This window comes from Vipera berus (genome assembly GCF_964194415.1).
Source record: "Vipera berus genome assembly, chromosome: 7".
NCBI classification, from domain to species: domain Eukaryota; kingdom Metazoa; phylum Chordata; class Lepidosauria; order Squamata; family Viperidae; genus Vipera; species Vipera berus.
In genome coordinates this window covers 43,290,344-43,305,440 of record NC_138209.1, presented here as the reverse complement: position 1 = coordinate 43,305,440, position 15,097 = coordinate 43,290,344, and the positions used below count along the sequence as shown (strand labels likewise).

General features: G+C 37.2%; 1 protein-coding gene across 1 annotated transcript in view; it reads left to right on the top strand.

Moving 5' to 3' along the window:
- The first annotated feature begins 12,609 nt into the window (after positions 1-12,609).
- Positions 12,610-15,097, top strand: part of FGL1 (fibrinogen like 1) — a 36,840-nt gene continuing 34,352 nt past the window's right edge. Inside the window, exon 1 of the mRNA XM_081332121.1 lies at positions 12,610-12,692. Within this exon, the coding sequence (XP_081188247.1) occupies positions 12,627-12,692 (66 nt within the window). The 5' untranslated portion in view covers positions 12,610-12,626. The remainder of the gene's footprint in view (positions 12,693-15,097) is intronic.

The window sequence follows — 15,097 nt, the reverse complement described above, 5'->3', positions numbered from 1 at the left end:
ATTTTTGAACTATATGTGTTATGTTTTGTTCCGGTACACCACAGTTGTACTGAGGGCTCACAGCCATTCCCCAATTTAAAAGCTTTGTCTTAATTATGGCATGGTATGGCCTGTCCTGATTCTATTCAGGTGGCTATTCCTGGAAGTGATTTTGTTGGAATTGTGTGATCTGTTTGGCTGTGATTATTAAAAGTCACCCATCTTAATCACCAATCTTCATCTAGATCACAAGACTGTTGGAAGATCTCTAGGAGTCACTGGTGTATTTATCTTATTCTACTCTCGAACTGTCTTTTGTTATTGCTGAGATCAGGAGGGGCAATGTTAGAAAGAACATGGAGCCGGGTTCCAGATTGCGGCGTAGCCAGATGTTTGAGGCGATTGCTCTTCATGCCATCTGGATTTCTTTCACCAGGGGACCCCTGTAAAGGGGTTGAAAGTCGCCTTGGAGGGGCGACGAGCAGGGGGGGAGAGGACCTCTGGTCGATGGTGGAAGGGCGGCAGCCCTCCCATCGGCCTGGAGCAGCTCTTCGGACCTACGAAGAAAGGATCGGCCACTCCCATGGCCTATCACTTCTGCCGTTTCCTGCCAAGGCCAAACTTACTATCAAGCACTAGAAAGCTCAGTGGAGGAACTGGGTGAGACCTGCCTTCTCTTTATTCTAATTTTTTACCTTTTCCTGTTAAAAGCCTCTCCAATCTGTTTCCACCCTATTAAATGGTGGCATTTGAATACATTGGGGGAAAAATAGATTGAAAAAAATATAACTAATTGGATTTACATCCCTTCTAGCCTTTTATTTTTGATGACCCAAAACCCCTATTTTCATAGGAACTGGCTATTTTATCTATTTGGAAATAAAAGAAAGAAAGGGAGAAAAAAACACAATTGATAAAATTCACTCTGTCTGAAAAGGACTTTAAATACTCTGGGGACATTTTGTGGCTAAGCCCGGTACAGCAAGTGAATACTATCGCCAAATATTTTTCTCTACAATCTGAATTTGTCCTTGGCACTAGTGAAAGATAAAAGCCTGAAACAGCTGTGAGCTGAACTTAGCTTTTAAGATCTGTGGAGGTGAACATTAACTGACTTTTGTTTAAAATTAGCCCCCACTAAAGGTCTATTTACAACTATTCTAGAAATGGAGGGAGACCAGCCACAAACTTTGCTTGATTATAAGCTCATACTTGAAACAATCTGCAAAACTACTGAGATATTTATCTCCAGATTGAAAAATCTTAACTTCAATCCACAAACTGAAACCCAGACTCCAATTAAAGAACTTACAATTCAGAAAATCACAAAATTGGAACAAACCACTATTAAGACACAGGAATATAAGTAACAACAACAAGGTATTGAAAAACCTAGTATCCAAAGCTTGACTTCATCCAAAGAACCTACAATCTTAAAAGTACAAGGAACTATCACTAAGACAGAGAACTTTAAGGAACAACAACAAAGCATGGGAAAACCTAATACTCGAATTTTGACCTCATCTAAAGAGCCCATAACTCCAGAAGTGTATCAAGCACAAGACAGTAATACTAAAATAGTGAATGCAAAACATCAACAAAGACAGTCTATTGAAAGCCTGGATAGCCAAGCAGTAACTGCAAAATTGGATAAGGCTCTCTCTTAATCCAGCAGAAAGAAAAGTCCAAACCGAATTGAATACAAAGATATTAGAGCAAATACAGAGATCTGAATTAACAGGACAACAACCTAATGATTATAATTGGTTTAGCCTTTGTGGATTATTGATGGTTAGATGGTCTCCCTTGATTCAAATAATATGTGTTGGAGCCAAGGGAGACCTCTCTGGCAACCTAAGAGCCCTGGTCTGGAAACCTGATTGGCAGAAAATGAAAGCTAGAGTTAGATTTTAAAAAATGAGCTATTAGAGACCTATTAAGGGCCACTCTTTTAGTAATTTGTGATTTATTAAGATCTGAAATAGAAAATGTTTATGAGATAAAATTAGAATGCACTCACGTATTTATCAGGCTTATCTTAGATATCATAGTTTGTATACTGAAATAAGAGAAATTTGGTTTATGGATCCTATGTCTGATGTTATATCTGAATACTTTAAGAACTAAGAATTAGCTAAAAATTAAAACAGAATTTAATTATGTGCAAATAGATGTAGATTGACAAATATAGCTTGTTCTATAACATATGAGGTATCAGGATGTGAAATAAATGTCTATTAGGTAAAGATTAGTTATTCAGCTATTCTGTATATGTTAGATGTTACAATTTTTGGTGTAGTGAAATATTGGGCAGTGAATATTATTTTGGATGTCAAAGGCTAAACCTGAATACCATAACTTAAATCAAAATTAGGTAAAATTTAATAACAGGACATGGATACATCTAACTAAAACTGGATTGACAAACTTTTTAACTGACCATGTTATTCTTAGAAATCTATTAGGTAAAGGTAAAGGTTCCCCCGCACATGCGTGCTAGTCGTTTCCGACTCTAGGGGCCGGTGCTCATCTCCGTTTCAAAGCCGAAGAGCCAGCACTTGTCCGAGGACATCTCCGTGGTCATGTGGCTGGCATGACTAGACGCCAAAGGCGCACGGAACGCTGTTACCTTCCCACCGTAGTGGTCCCTATTTTTCTACTTGCATTTTTACGTGCTTTCGAACTGCTAGGTTGGCAGAAGCTGGGACGAGTAACAGGCGCTCACTCTGTTACGCGGAACTCGGGATTCGACCCGCCAAACTGCCGACCTTCCGATCGACAAGCTCAGCGTCCTAACCCACTGAGCCACCGCGTCCCTTAGAAATCTATTACCGGTAGTTTAAAAATGTTGTATTAAATGTTAAGGGAAATAGTGAAGGATGTTCTGATAATGTAACCTGAACTATGTACTAAAAACACTGTTATTCAATTTTTGATTACCCAGTCACTATGATGCTTTCTAAATATATAGTTGTTAAACTGGAAAACCAATAAAACTTGTTTGTTTGTTTTTTTTAAAAAGAAAGAACATGGAGCTTTGAGAGCGGTATCAATTTAAGGGTTCCAGATATTACTATATTCTTTTTGTGTCATTAAGGTGAACATCAATCTTGTTGCTGTGGAAACGTCTTCCCCATACAGGTGTGTAGTATTCAGCAACAATATAACAGGGAGGGCATGAGAGCAATGCACACACAAGTCTCCAATCAAGCAAGCATGCCTTAGTAGAATTCCATATCCAAACAACTGGTGCAAGAGTAGTTTATGAAGTCCAAGGAACAGAAGGTTTATCAGCTGGTTTTGGGTTCAAAACCAAAGTCATGGGATTTGAAGTCATTGTTCAAGACACACAGAATCTGGGTTAGTAAATGGTTGTTACCAACTAAGATGCTTGCAGTATTGTAACATATTTATAATGCATGTCTTTCCAACCAACTTGCACCAGTATGTAAAATTGATCTATCCAGCAGATGGCAGACCTATAAAGGAAAATACATTAAATTTTGGTGCAAGGCCAAATACTGTTTACTAAAAGCTGGAAATGTTGAGTAGGATGATGAGATAAGATACATTATAAATGGACTAAGAAATTATACTTCTCTAACGTCACTGAGCTTAATTTAGGCAAATATGTATGATTACATACGAATATATAGTATGTGATTTAGCTGTTATTATTATGAGAAAAGAGATTATCCAATTCATATCAGAAGAAAGATTCCAGTTAATTTTTTCTCATAAGTCAGGGACTTCCAACTTTTACAGCCAATGAGAGCATATTGAATTTTAAGATTATGGAAATGTTACAAAGTGCTTCTACACTGCAGGATGATTGGGAATGAGCTTGTCTAAAATAACCATTTCTCACTGGGGAAATCAGTGAGATTGTTCACCACTATCAACATTTGCATCTTAAGACATTTTATAGCTTGTAGGTTTGTTTATCAGAGTAAGTACACACTGGGGTGCAATCCTCTATTTTTGTTTTTGTTAGAATGCCCCTGGGGTATAGTCAGGAGCAGAAGCATTATTGAAAATAGTGTTGGGTTTAGTATTTTACACATCTTCCAATTTAATTTTTTCTTTAATAATAAAATCAGATCTTTTAAAGAAAAGATTTTAAAATAAAATCAGAAGAATAAAAAAATAATTGTCTCTTTACTTTATAGCTAAATGTGTAGTGAATGAATTTAGATGAATTCTAGATGAGTACATGCTGGAACAAGTTCCCAAAGTTATCAATTTCATATCTAATATATTCTCAATATTCTGAGCTATATATTAAACAGTTTCTTGGAACACTGAAACACACCAGGATCACCCATTTGATTGGGACCACATATTTATTTATTTAGTCAATTTATAGTAGCCACCCATCTCAGCAAATGATTCTGGGTGGTGGACAATATCTAAAAATCAAATGGAGGCAACAAAAACCATAGCAAATATAACTATAAAACCTAGAATGCATAGCAGCAGAGAAAATATAGCAGTCCAGTCACTAATGGAACCAGGAGGCAGGTACATACTTGGGGCCCCAGGCCCAGGCACAAATCCAGGTCTTTAGGACCTTATGAAAGGCCAGCAGGATCAGGTCCAACCTAATCTATGGACATTCATAGGGTAGGTGCTACAGCGAAAAAGATTTACCTTCTGAGCCCCATCAGTCAGCATTCCTCAGCCAACAGGAGCATGCTGGAGCAGATAGGACAGGTATAACAACAGGGATGAGGCAATCTCTCAAGTTAAATTATGTGTAACCAGACCATGATCAGATTGTTATTATGCACAAAGCTTAACCAGAACCTAATATAGATTAGTTTAATGTAATTGTTGTCTGGTATTCAGACCTGGACTACTGATTAGCTTAAGGCAAAGTAGTCCTCTCTGATGCAATGTATAGTAAGGCTTCTATTGCTCTTCTCTTTTCATATCTTATGGGTATATGAGAAATTTAAGTTGGAAAATACAGGCTGAATGAAAAAGGAGCCTTTTTCCATCCCACATGTAAGAATTCTGACCTCAGATGGGCCACTGAAATATTTTTATTGGAGACAGAGTTTGAAAAAAATATTTATTTGGTTCTTCCATTTGTTGACTTTCAAGATTTTTGTTATTTTTTTCCCTTCCAGATTAAAGTTATATTAGAGATTGCAAATCATGCTTCATAACTGATGGTGTGTGCCTTGCAAAGTAAATTTTTCATCATTTTGAAGATACCCTATTTTGAATAAACTTTATTGAAAACATTTGAAAAAATTAAGGAAAGAATATGTGGGATTGCAAACAATTTTTGAAAATTGAAAAAGGATAAAATGGTTGTATAATGTTGAAGCTTTTGTACAATTACATTCATAGGTGTTCTAATAAAGATTTCTTTGTTGCTTTTGTAGATACAAAACATAGGGTCAAGGAGATTAGGAGCAGAAATAGTTCCTTTGGGTTTGACAGGATTATATAAAGTGGGAAAGTAACCCTGGTTCCTATCATATTTGTCAGGTCAGAATTCTCTTTTCATTTCAGCCAAAATACTTTCTCATATATAGGTTTATGATTAGTGTACATACAATCCAATTAGGCATTTCTGAGGGATGGAATATGTGTCAGATTCTGAGATACCATAAACAAAATGCTTCAAGAACTGAAATGTTAACAAATGCATCTGATTCTTCTCTATTTAGAAAATCTTCTACCACTAAACCACGGGTCGGCAACCCACGGCTCCGGAGCCGCATGCGGCTCTTTGAGCTGTCTCCTGCGGCTCCCATCCGCCCGGTGCACGTGCACCTCTTTGAACGGGCAGTGGTGCGCGCGCACCTCTCCAAATGGAGAGTGGCACCGCCCGTTCCGAGAGGTGCGCGCGCACCTTTCCGAAGGGTGGAGGTGCGCGCGCACCTCTCCAAGCCGCCGCCGTCCCGTCCGGAGACCTGCCGCATTCATCAAACATTGACGAACACAGCAGCTGTGCAAACGGGATGGCGGAGGTTTGGAGAGTGCGCACGCACCTCTCCCAAGCCGCCGCCGTCCGGAGACCTGCCGACGTTTGGGGAGGTTTGGGGAGGTGCGCGCGCACCTCCCCAAACGTCGGCAGGTCTCCGTACCTCCACGCGAACGGGCCGCGGCCCCGCTTCTTGCGAAAGCTGCCGCGGCCCGTCTGCAAAGCTGCTGTGGGCCGCGGCAGCTTTCCCAAGAAGCGGGGCCGCGGCCCGTTCGCGCGGAGGTACAGAGACCTGCCGACGTTTGGGGAGGTTTGGGGAGGTGCGCGCGCCCCTACGGTCGTTCGGAGAGGTGCACGCGCACCTCTCGGAATGGGTAGCGGCGCCGCTTCTTGCAGCTTTGCAGACGGGCCGTCGCCGTCGCGCAACTGGGAACCGGTTCCATCACACATAAAAAAAGGGCAACCGCGTGCGTCCGCGCATGCGCAATAAAACCCGTTTTGCGCATGCGCAAAATGTTTTTTGCGCATGTGCGTGCATGGACGCACGCACGCGGCTCCCACTTTTTTATGTGTGATAGAACCGGTTCCCAGTGGCTCTTTTCCTTTTTCGGGTTGCCGACCCCTGCACTAAACTATCTTCTCCCCAGATCATTAATCTAATTGAATGTATTTAATTAATATGTTTATTATACATTAATTCCATTTGGTGTATTTAGGAATTTATAATACATCAGTTATGGTACTGACTTCCAAGAATAATTTAACCATTTTTGTTTTTATAATACAAATTGTTTTCAATAGATGCTGATACTTAATAGAAGGTTTGTTCATTTTTACATAGCCTCTAAAGTAAAATGTTAATCTATTCCTTTTATCCCCTGAATTGATCATTAGGACTACAGTGGATTCTGCTAACAGAATTGTGTTTTACTGAATGTCTTAGCTGATGTGAGGCTGCAAGAGGATGAGGAAATACACAGAGAGGCCCACACGAGCTCTAGTACACTTACAGAGAATGTAGAATCAGAGATTGGAAGAAATTAATCCTAAAAAACAGGGTGCAATAATAGATGAATAGCTTTCATTTCTACAGCTGCTTGTTAGAATATCCATCGATAGATGAAGCCTCAATCAGCTGCAATTTAAAAAAAAGATAAAAATAAGAGTATCGTTTTGCCTCCTGATATTCTCCTCATGTGTTGGTCTTTAATGCCAAAATGGGGTCACTATAGCCAAAAAATCCACCAGCAGCAGACCATTGCAGTCTGACATGGTCTTCTTGCAGTAGTTTTAAGCTCTGTTCAATTTTTAAAAAATTAAATTTGCCAATTTGTTCAATTTGTTTTTCACATTCCACAGTTAGGAACCTAGGGGGAAATGTAAACCAATTAATTTGGGCAAGGACTGATCGACTCTTTTTGTATAAATGTTGACCTCTGCTTTTTACACGATAGCTCAGGACAATTTCAAATTTTGCAGTCCAGAACTAAGCCTATGAAAAAATAACTAAGTAAAATTTCAAAGTATTATTTAATATAGACAAGAAAGTGTGCTAGTCTGTGGAACTCTGAAGGGCAGATATGTAACATTAACTTGCAAAGACAGAACATTTACCAAATTTTGAAATGCTGCCAAATGCAATGCTAAAGCGAGACCAGCACAGTCTTAAAAACAAATTACGTAAGAAAAAATTCTGATGAAGAAAATCTTTTACTGAAAATAGCCAAATAAAATTGGAAAGATTTATCTTCTGTAGCTCTTGAATGTGGTGTTATGTGCTAAGAAGCAATTAAAAACACAGACTGTATATGAAGAGAGCAATCACTTTTTACTTCTTTACTGAAAGCATTTCTAAGGGGTACATAATACAATCCTATAAATACTTTCTGAGAAGTCCAATTGTGTATACAAATAGGGATGGGCAACTTTTTGCTCCTAAGAATTGTGTTCTTGTGTAATTTTTGAGCCCATAGAGAATGTACGAAGTTTAGGCTGCTGGTAAGACCTGTGTCACCACCATTCTTGAGAACAACTGTGGTTCAAATCACACAGCATACTAAACTACAACCAAATCACATTTTAGTGTATTTTGCTAGCAACAGACACCATTACATTTGCAAATACTTTTGCCTAACAACCAATAAGGAGAGTTTCCCATTCTCCCCTTTTCAGAAATAACAACCTGCAAATGAGATGAATGCCTAACCAAATTCTGTCCAAATTCTCTTATGAAAAAGAAATTGATCCTTAAAAAAAGGATTTTGCGCACACAAACATTTATAATCTCCTTTTTTTAAATGGCTGAAGATAATTCTATTATCATTGTCTTTATAACTAGCAAGCCCAGCTCCACCAAACATTCCTCACTCCTGACTCAAACAGCTCAAACAGTTCACAAAGGCAAAAATATTCTGGGGAAAACTTAGATCAGCTCTGAAGATATTAACTTTCCAGTTTTCAGAGGTAAAACGAAGTTCTTTCCAGTAGACGTATGTATTTTTACTAGTTGGGAAGGATGAAGATGAGGGAAGGAAGGTAGGTTGCAATTCTAAACAGAGTAGGTTTCATAGAACATTTTAAATAAGTAAGTTCAGAAGAAATCTCAAGTAAATTCACATAAGATTGCATTGATAGCACTGCATCTTGCCATTGAGGCAAGCATTGGAGACTTTCTTGCGAAGAATGTAAATGCATTTCCATAGAAACAATAGCAAAAGCTATCCTACTACTACAACAGACAGGAAGCTGATTAAGATATGTTTTCACTATATAGGTTAGAATTGCCTAGTCTTGGGAACTGACCAATCTTTTGCAATTGGATATTTAAATGTATAGTGATTTGATAATGCTGGATTAAAAATGATACTGTTGATACGATAAATATAAACATAATCTTGGCAGAAACTGTAAAATGTGCACAGCAATTAAATTGTTCCAACTAGATCTATCAGATTAATTATATCTAAAATTAAAACAGACAATAAGCCTTTTGAAATATAGCTATTATTTGCATCTTGTTTCAGAATGATAAATGTTAAAATTGTATCCATATTTATATACCCTTCAGCATTTTTTTTAGTTTGATGTGGTTATTTTTCATATATATTTGTTTTGTAATAAAAACACCTCATCAGAAAAAGAGAAATGGTTGTTGTTGTTACTATTACAATATGCAATTTTCTTCTATCATTCTCTGGTGTTACACATTCTTGGATACATTTAAAAAAGATTTTGAAAACTGATTTACTCAAGGTAGCAGACTAATTGTTGGAAGGGTGGTGAGCAGATGATCATCATGACAGGAAAACTGTTTCCCAGTAAATTCTATTAGTAAAATTAGATGGTTGGTAGGTTTAGGATGAATATTGTATTATATAATGTTTTCACTGTAATAGTAAATATATTATGATTTATGTTGCTTGCATGCCTTTTATGCAATTTTAACTGCAATTTAATTCTAAATCAGAAGGAATCTAATAACAACTTTTTTAACTATGGGATTCCCAATGCTTATTTCCCTTTCCTGTTTTATTTAGCCTCTTCATAAAGCTGATGGGTGACCTATCATCAGATGATTCCTGCTATAAAGTTCTAACATGAACCAAATGGGAGATGGAGTACGAGTCCTCAGTGTAGGATGGGGAGGAACAGTCTCAGACTAAAGCCAAGCAAAGCAGAAAGGTGGCTAATCCAGAAACCAACTGATTCCAGGACTACATCAACATTAACCATTGGGAACTGTGCTTCCCCTGAAAGAATAGGGTCACAACGTAGGGGCAAGTGGAGGCTCCACCAGCAGGAGTCTTGCCCCATTTTGGCTGATGTGCCACTTGCAGCCTTTCGTAGAGCGGGAGGTATTGAGATCAGCTACTCACGCCCATATCACCTCTTAGCTAGACTACTGCAATTCATTCTCTGTGTGGTTTCTCTTAAAGACCTTCTATAAACATCAAGTGTATGTTTACCAGTCAAGCATGTTATTATCTGACACCAGGACCAATGAGTTTCTGAGTGCAGTTGAAGGTGCTGCTGTTTTTTTTCCAGTAGAATCTTCCTATCTATTGCACACAAATAGAGTGTCTGCTATGGATTCCCCAACCTGGGATGTCCAACAATAGGGGGCCTCAAAATAGGCATTCTCAGCATGGACTCCCCATCTCTAGCACATCTTGTCTCCAGAAATAAGACTGTCTCCTTTCCCAATGGTATTCCAGAGACTTATTGAACCCTGCTTATTATGGAAGGCCTATTTAGAGAAAGAAGGACCAGGAGTGAGTGTTGATGAAGGATACTATTGTATTATCTTTATTAATTTTGTACTATTGTGTTTATATTTTATATTGTTGATTTTACCATAAATATCAGTGTGCACTGCTTAGATATAAACTGGATGTTCCTATTGTCATGCAAATGCTTCCATTTGTCCTAGGTGCCATTGTTTCCTCATCATGAAAAGCAGTGTATAAAACTCTTAATAAAAAATACCTGAGTAGGGACTTCTGGAGATATTTTTATATGCTATTTCCACATTAGCTTTATGTAGCATTCAATAACTTCCAGAAAAAAAGCAATCTGAATACTTCACAATTTTAATACTGTTTTTGAGTTGCAATCTGACATGGCATACATTATAATAGCAGAATTTTAATAGCATAATAGCAGTATAATAAATATGGTTAAAATCAATTCCATTGTGTCTATATAGAAGAAAGTGCTAAGAGCTGGAAGATTGGTATTTGATGCTATATACTATACAACAAGTTCCCACTATATTTGATATTATGTACGATAGTTTAGCTTTTCTTGCAACTGATGCTTTCTTTTTCAAATATCAATAAATAAATAAATACCATCAAGCCTAGTTAATACATGACCAGCTGTGTTTTTCAGATTAATCTGGCAACTTAATGAGATACTGTAGATTGTTTGTTGTTCCATTTAGCTAATTATAGACTTTAATACCATTTGTATTATTGTTTTGCTATCACCTATAAGAATGAATCTCATTAGCAAACAAATATGCAAATCATTATTTAGCCAGCACAATTTAAATGTGTGCTTTAATGTCTTTAGTTTGACTATTGAAACTTCCCCAAATAGCTATGTGCCTTTAATTTGTCCACAGTGAAAATGTTATTGGATTGTAATTGAGAGAACAGTTTGGGATCTGAGAAAATGTACATAGAGATGCATAATAATCTACTCAAGTTGATAAATCATGGTCCTGTTAACCTAAGATCATTTGACTGGACTATCTGAGGAGCCATCTCTTCCCCAATGAGACTAGCCTACCCTTCTCGCGCCAGCAGAAGAGGCCTGGTATAGACCCCATCTGGGCAGGTTCAAAGAAAAGAGCCTTTTCCGCTGTGGCCCCTCTACCCCTACCCTTTTGGCCTTCTGGAAGGATATTAAAACTTGGCTTTGCTGGTTGGCCTGGGGCCCCAAGGGAGATGATCAGTACTGGAGGTGGCAGATGGGGTAAGAAGACCTCATCTCTGTCCCATCCATCTCTTGGTTCTTGTTTCAGTATAGATTTAAAATTTTAATCTGTGTAGTTTTAATGTTTTAATATTTTAATTATTTTTCTACTTGTTTCATAACCTGTAAGCTTCTTATAAGCAAGATAGGTGGCATAAAAATTTAATAAATAAAGTGTCTAGCGAATAGGTAGAGGACAAAGATAATGCAATACACAGTCCAATCAATTAAAAGAAAAATGAAGAAAAGTCAAATTGAGACCCCTGTAAAAATCTAATTCCCAACATTTCACACCCACATTGATTATCACCCTAGCTGCAGAGCTAAGGAAAACCAAATCTTTACATCCTTCAAAAAAGTCAACCAGGTTGGGGCCATCCATATTTCCAGGAGGAAGCTGTTTCACAAGGCAGACACTATGACCAAGAAGGCATGTTCATTTTTATGCTATGTCTATAGGAAAATCAAAGAGTACATTCTCTATTGCAAAGATAAACGTGGTGATACTATGAACAATGCACTGCATGTAGGTTTAGTTATATTGTACATTAAGTTAAGCCATTGAAATCAATGGGACATCAGTTGTTATTTTATTCTTATACTTTAAGGATAACTAAATTAAACCAATCCAGTATCAGGAGACAATAATGTACTACAGTACTAAAGAAAACTGGATCACAAATGTCACATAATTTATTGGATTTTGATTCAGCAGCTAGTGTGAGTTCAGCTTCTGTACTTTGTAAATAATGATTTATATAGCATAATGTAGGAGCCCAACCAATTGTGGTTTACTCACCAATGAGTTATTCAAGATGTACAATTCAAGTCTTCAAAGACCAAATCAGTTAATAAGTCTATAGTTAAAAAATGTAGTTCAGCTGATAAAGAAGTCATAAAATGGTAGGTCCCAATACCCTTTAGTGCTGCAGCATTAATTACAAAAATATTAAACTATAATTTCTTTTTCTAATATGTTACCTGGATAAGAAACATTTTTTAAAAATTTGTCTTAAAATATGCTTTTTTCTGTCTTGCCTGAAAATTGGCTGGAACTTTGAAGTAATCTGATTTTTATCACTATATATCTCCACCCTACCATGACAATGCAGAGCCAATGAGGAAACAAACAACCAATCCCTAATGGCTCCTACACAGTGCCAAGTGCTGAGAACTTATGCTTGCATTTCAGCTGACAAACGATGCTGCTTTTCTTTGCAGGTTCATCAAAATGGAAAAGTGGAGTTTATTTTACTTACTACTTCTACATATAACAGTCGTATGCTCCCTCGACTCGGTAAGTTTTACTCTTTGCAAGAAAGTTCTGTATATTTTTAAAAAGGGAGGAGCGAAATGAAAAACCCAACCATAAGTTGCATTCACAAAGTGGATGTAGTGATCCAGAAATGAGTTGCATAGGACAGATTCTCCTAAATAATTAGAACTGCGTTTGATTTTTAAAAGCAACCGGTAGGGAAAGAGATAAAACCTGAACTTGCAGGTTTTATCTGACTTGATAGCATCGCTTTGAACCTTGGAAGACTGGGCAACTTCAAAGTTTTATTATATTTTTGCAACTTTGGTGAAATGCTTAGAGGTAAAGTGGAACTTTAAGCTTTGCCTCTCTGGTTCTCGTTAGCCTTTTCACAAATAGAACCTTAACAAAAAATGGTTGACTCTAACTTCTTCCTTCATCTCTTGCTCATTAGTCATGCCAGCAGAGGGCAGGTGCTCCCTGCTAGTTGCAAACATTCTTCCTTTCCTTTCTTATTCCACCTTTGTTGCCAGGCTTAAGTCTGGGTGTTATATGTTTCTAAGCTAGCTCTATATCCCATCCCAAACTTCACTCCATTGTATTTCCTGTGCCTACATTGCCTGACTTTTAATTTGGGGTTAGTTAAACCATAACCATCATGAGCATAACTCAACAGGATTTTTTTCCCTATCCCTACCCAAAATCTGGAGGTTAGTTTACCTATTTTTCAGATTTAAAAAAAAATCCTATTTCCTATGTTCTGCATACTAGCTATTAAGCATTCAACTTCAATTTTCCCCATCTTCCTTGCAAATCACTAGATTGCATCAGTATAAATTAGCTATGTAAAGGTGTCACTTATCGAAGCATTCTAGTGTCAGAAAGGAAGCTAGCAACAAAATCATTTGTTTCATGTGATTTATAATCTTTTTCATTGTTTCTTGTGAGTTTCCTTAATACCTCATTAGGTAGAAAATTCTTAAGTTTGGTTGCTAATAATTACTGAGCTGTAATGTTCTCAGAACATGCTGATGGGATGTTCCTTTATGATGTTAATAAAACCTTACATCAGAAGGAACTGCTTTGTCCCTGAATAGTGTAACTGGATTTCACTATTACCATCTTGGCAGTCAATGAACATAGGGTTAGAATTAAAATGTAAGAGGTGTGGATAAGGTTTGAGACACAAAGGAATATCTTTGTTGTTTGTAATTGTCTGGATGCTGAATTCCAAATTCATTCCAAATTATCAGTATTTGTAATTGCCTTATGGAGCTCATGTAAGAAAAAAAGAATGCCTTTTGTAAAAGATTGTATATTACTTGGATGTAATTCTTAGCTTGTAACTGGCCATATAAGTTATAAAATAAAAGTGTGTGTGTGTTTATCAGGCATAGCAGCTTTGACAAACATTCAGTTGTATGCTTGGAAACCAAAGGGTTTGACAACAGCTGTTTAATATCTGGCTTTGAATTTAGATTTTTTTTTTGTAAATGTACTCAGTAAAGCAGGCTGAATCAGTTACAATCTGTTTCCAATTAGTGATCTAGCTACAACCTAAATAACATCCCTCCCAATAATGATGTTTTTGTTTTCCATTTTTAATGGCTTTTAAGGGACTATCCTCAATCACTTTAAAATTTAGAAATCTGCAATGTTCCAGGTAAGTGGCTTTCCACTTACTTGTGAAATATAGTTATAGAATAAACATTTGGAATTTTTCTTCTATTTTTTTTCTTTTTTGTGCATAGAATTTGCAGCAGATTTCTGTTGTGGTATTTGTAAACATGCAGAAAATGTCTTTTCCCAGAAAAAAGCAAATGTAGCATTTTCAACTCAAGAAGTTTGGTGTTGACCTTAAATGACTTCTTTGAAGATCAACAAGGGGGTAGGAAGGAAATTGGTGATTATTTGTGATGTAATTTATTCAGATAGGTGTTTGATCCACTCCCTTTCTTGTGTTGGAGACTTTGAGATTTGGTAAATTGTTCAGAAAAAGTCCCAGAACTTTATTTAGTGTTTTTATATCAATACTAAAAGCCCCAGTATATGAGAATAGATATTGCAGAACTTCCACTTCAGCTATGCTACCAATGATATAAAACTTTCATTTTCTTTGGGGGAGAAGGAAATGATCCTTCCTTCCTTCCTTCCTTCCTTCCTTCCTTCCTTCCTTCCTTCCTTCCTTCCTTCCTTCCTTCCTTCCTTCCTTCCATGTAAAACTGAAGGAGTGGGATGTGACACTCAGGAATGTGGTTTTATTTAGATTTGTTATTGCCAAATGTACATTTTAAGGCAAATTGAAAACTGAGGCTGACATAACATGATAAATTGTACTTTCTCCTTTGTCTCTAGCAACTTACTTCCACAGAGTACATAAAACATTTTTTACCAGCCAATCTAAGTTATTTCCTGTATAACAAGTGGGTAAGGAGAAAAGTGACAGG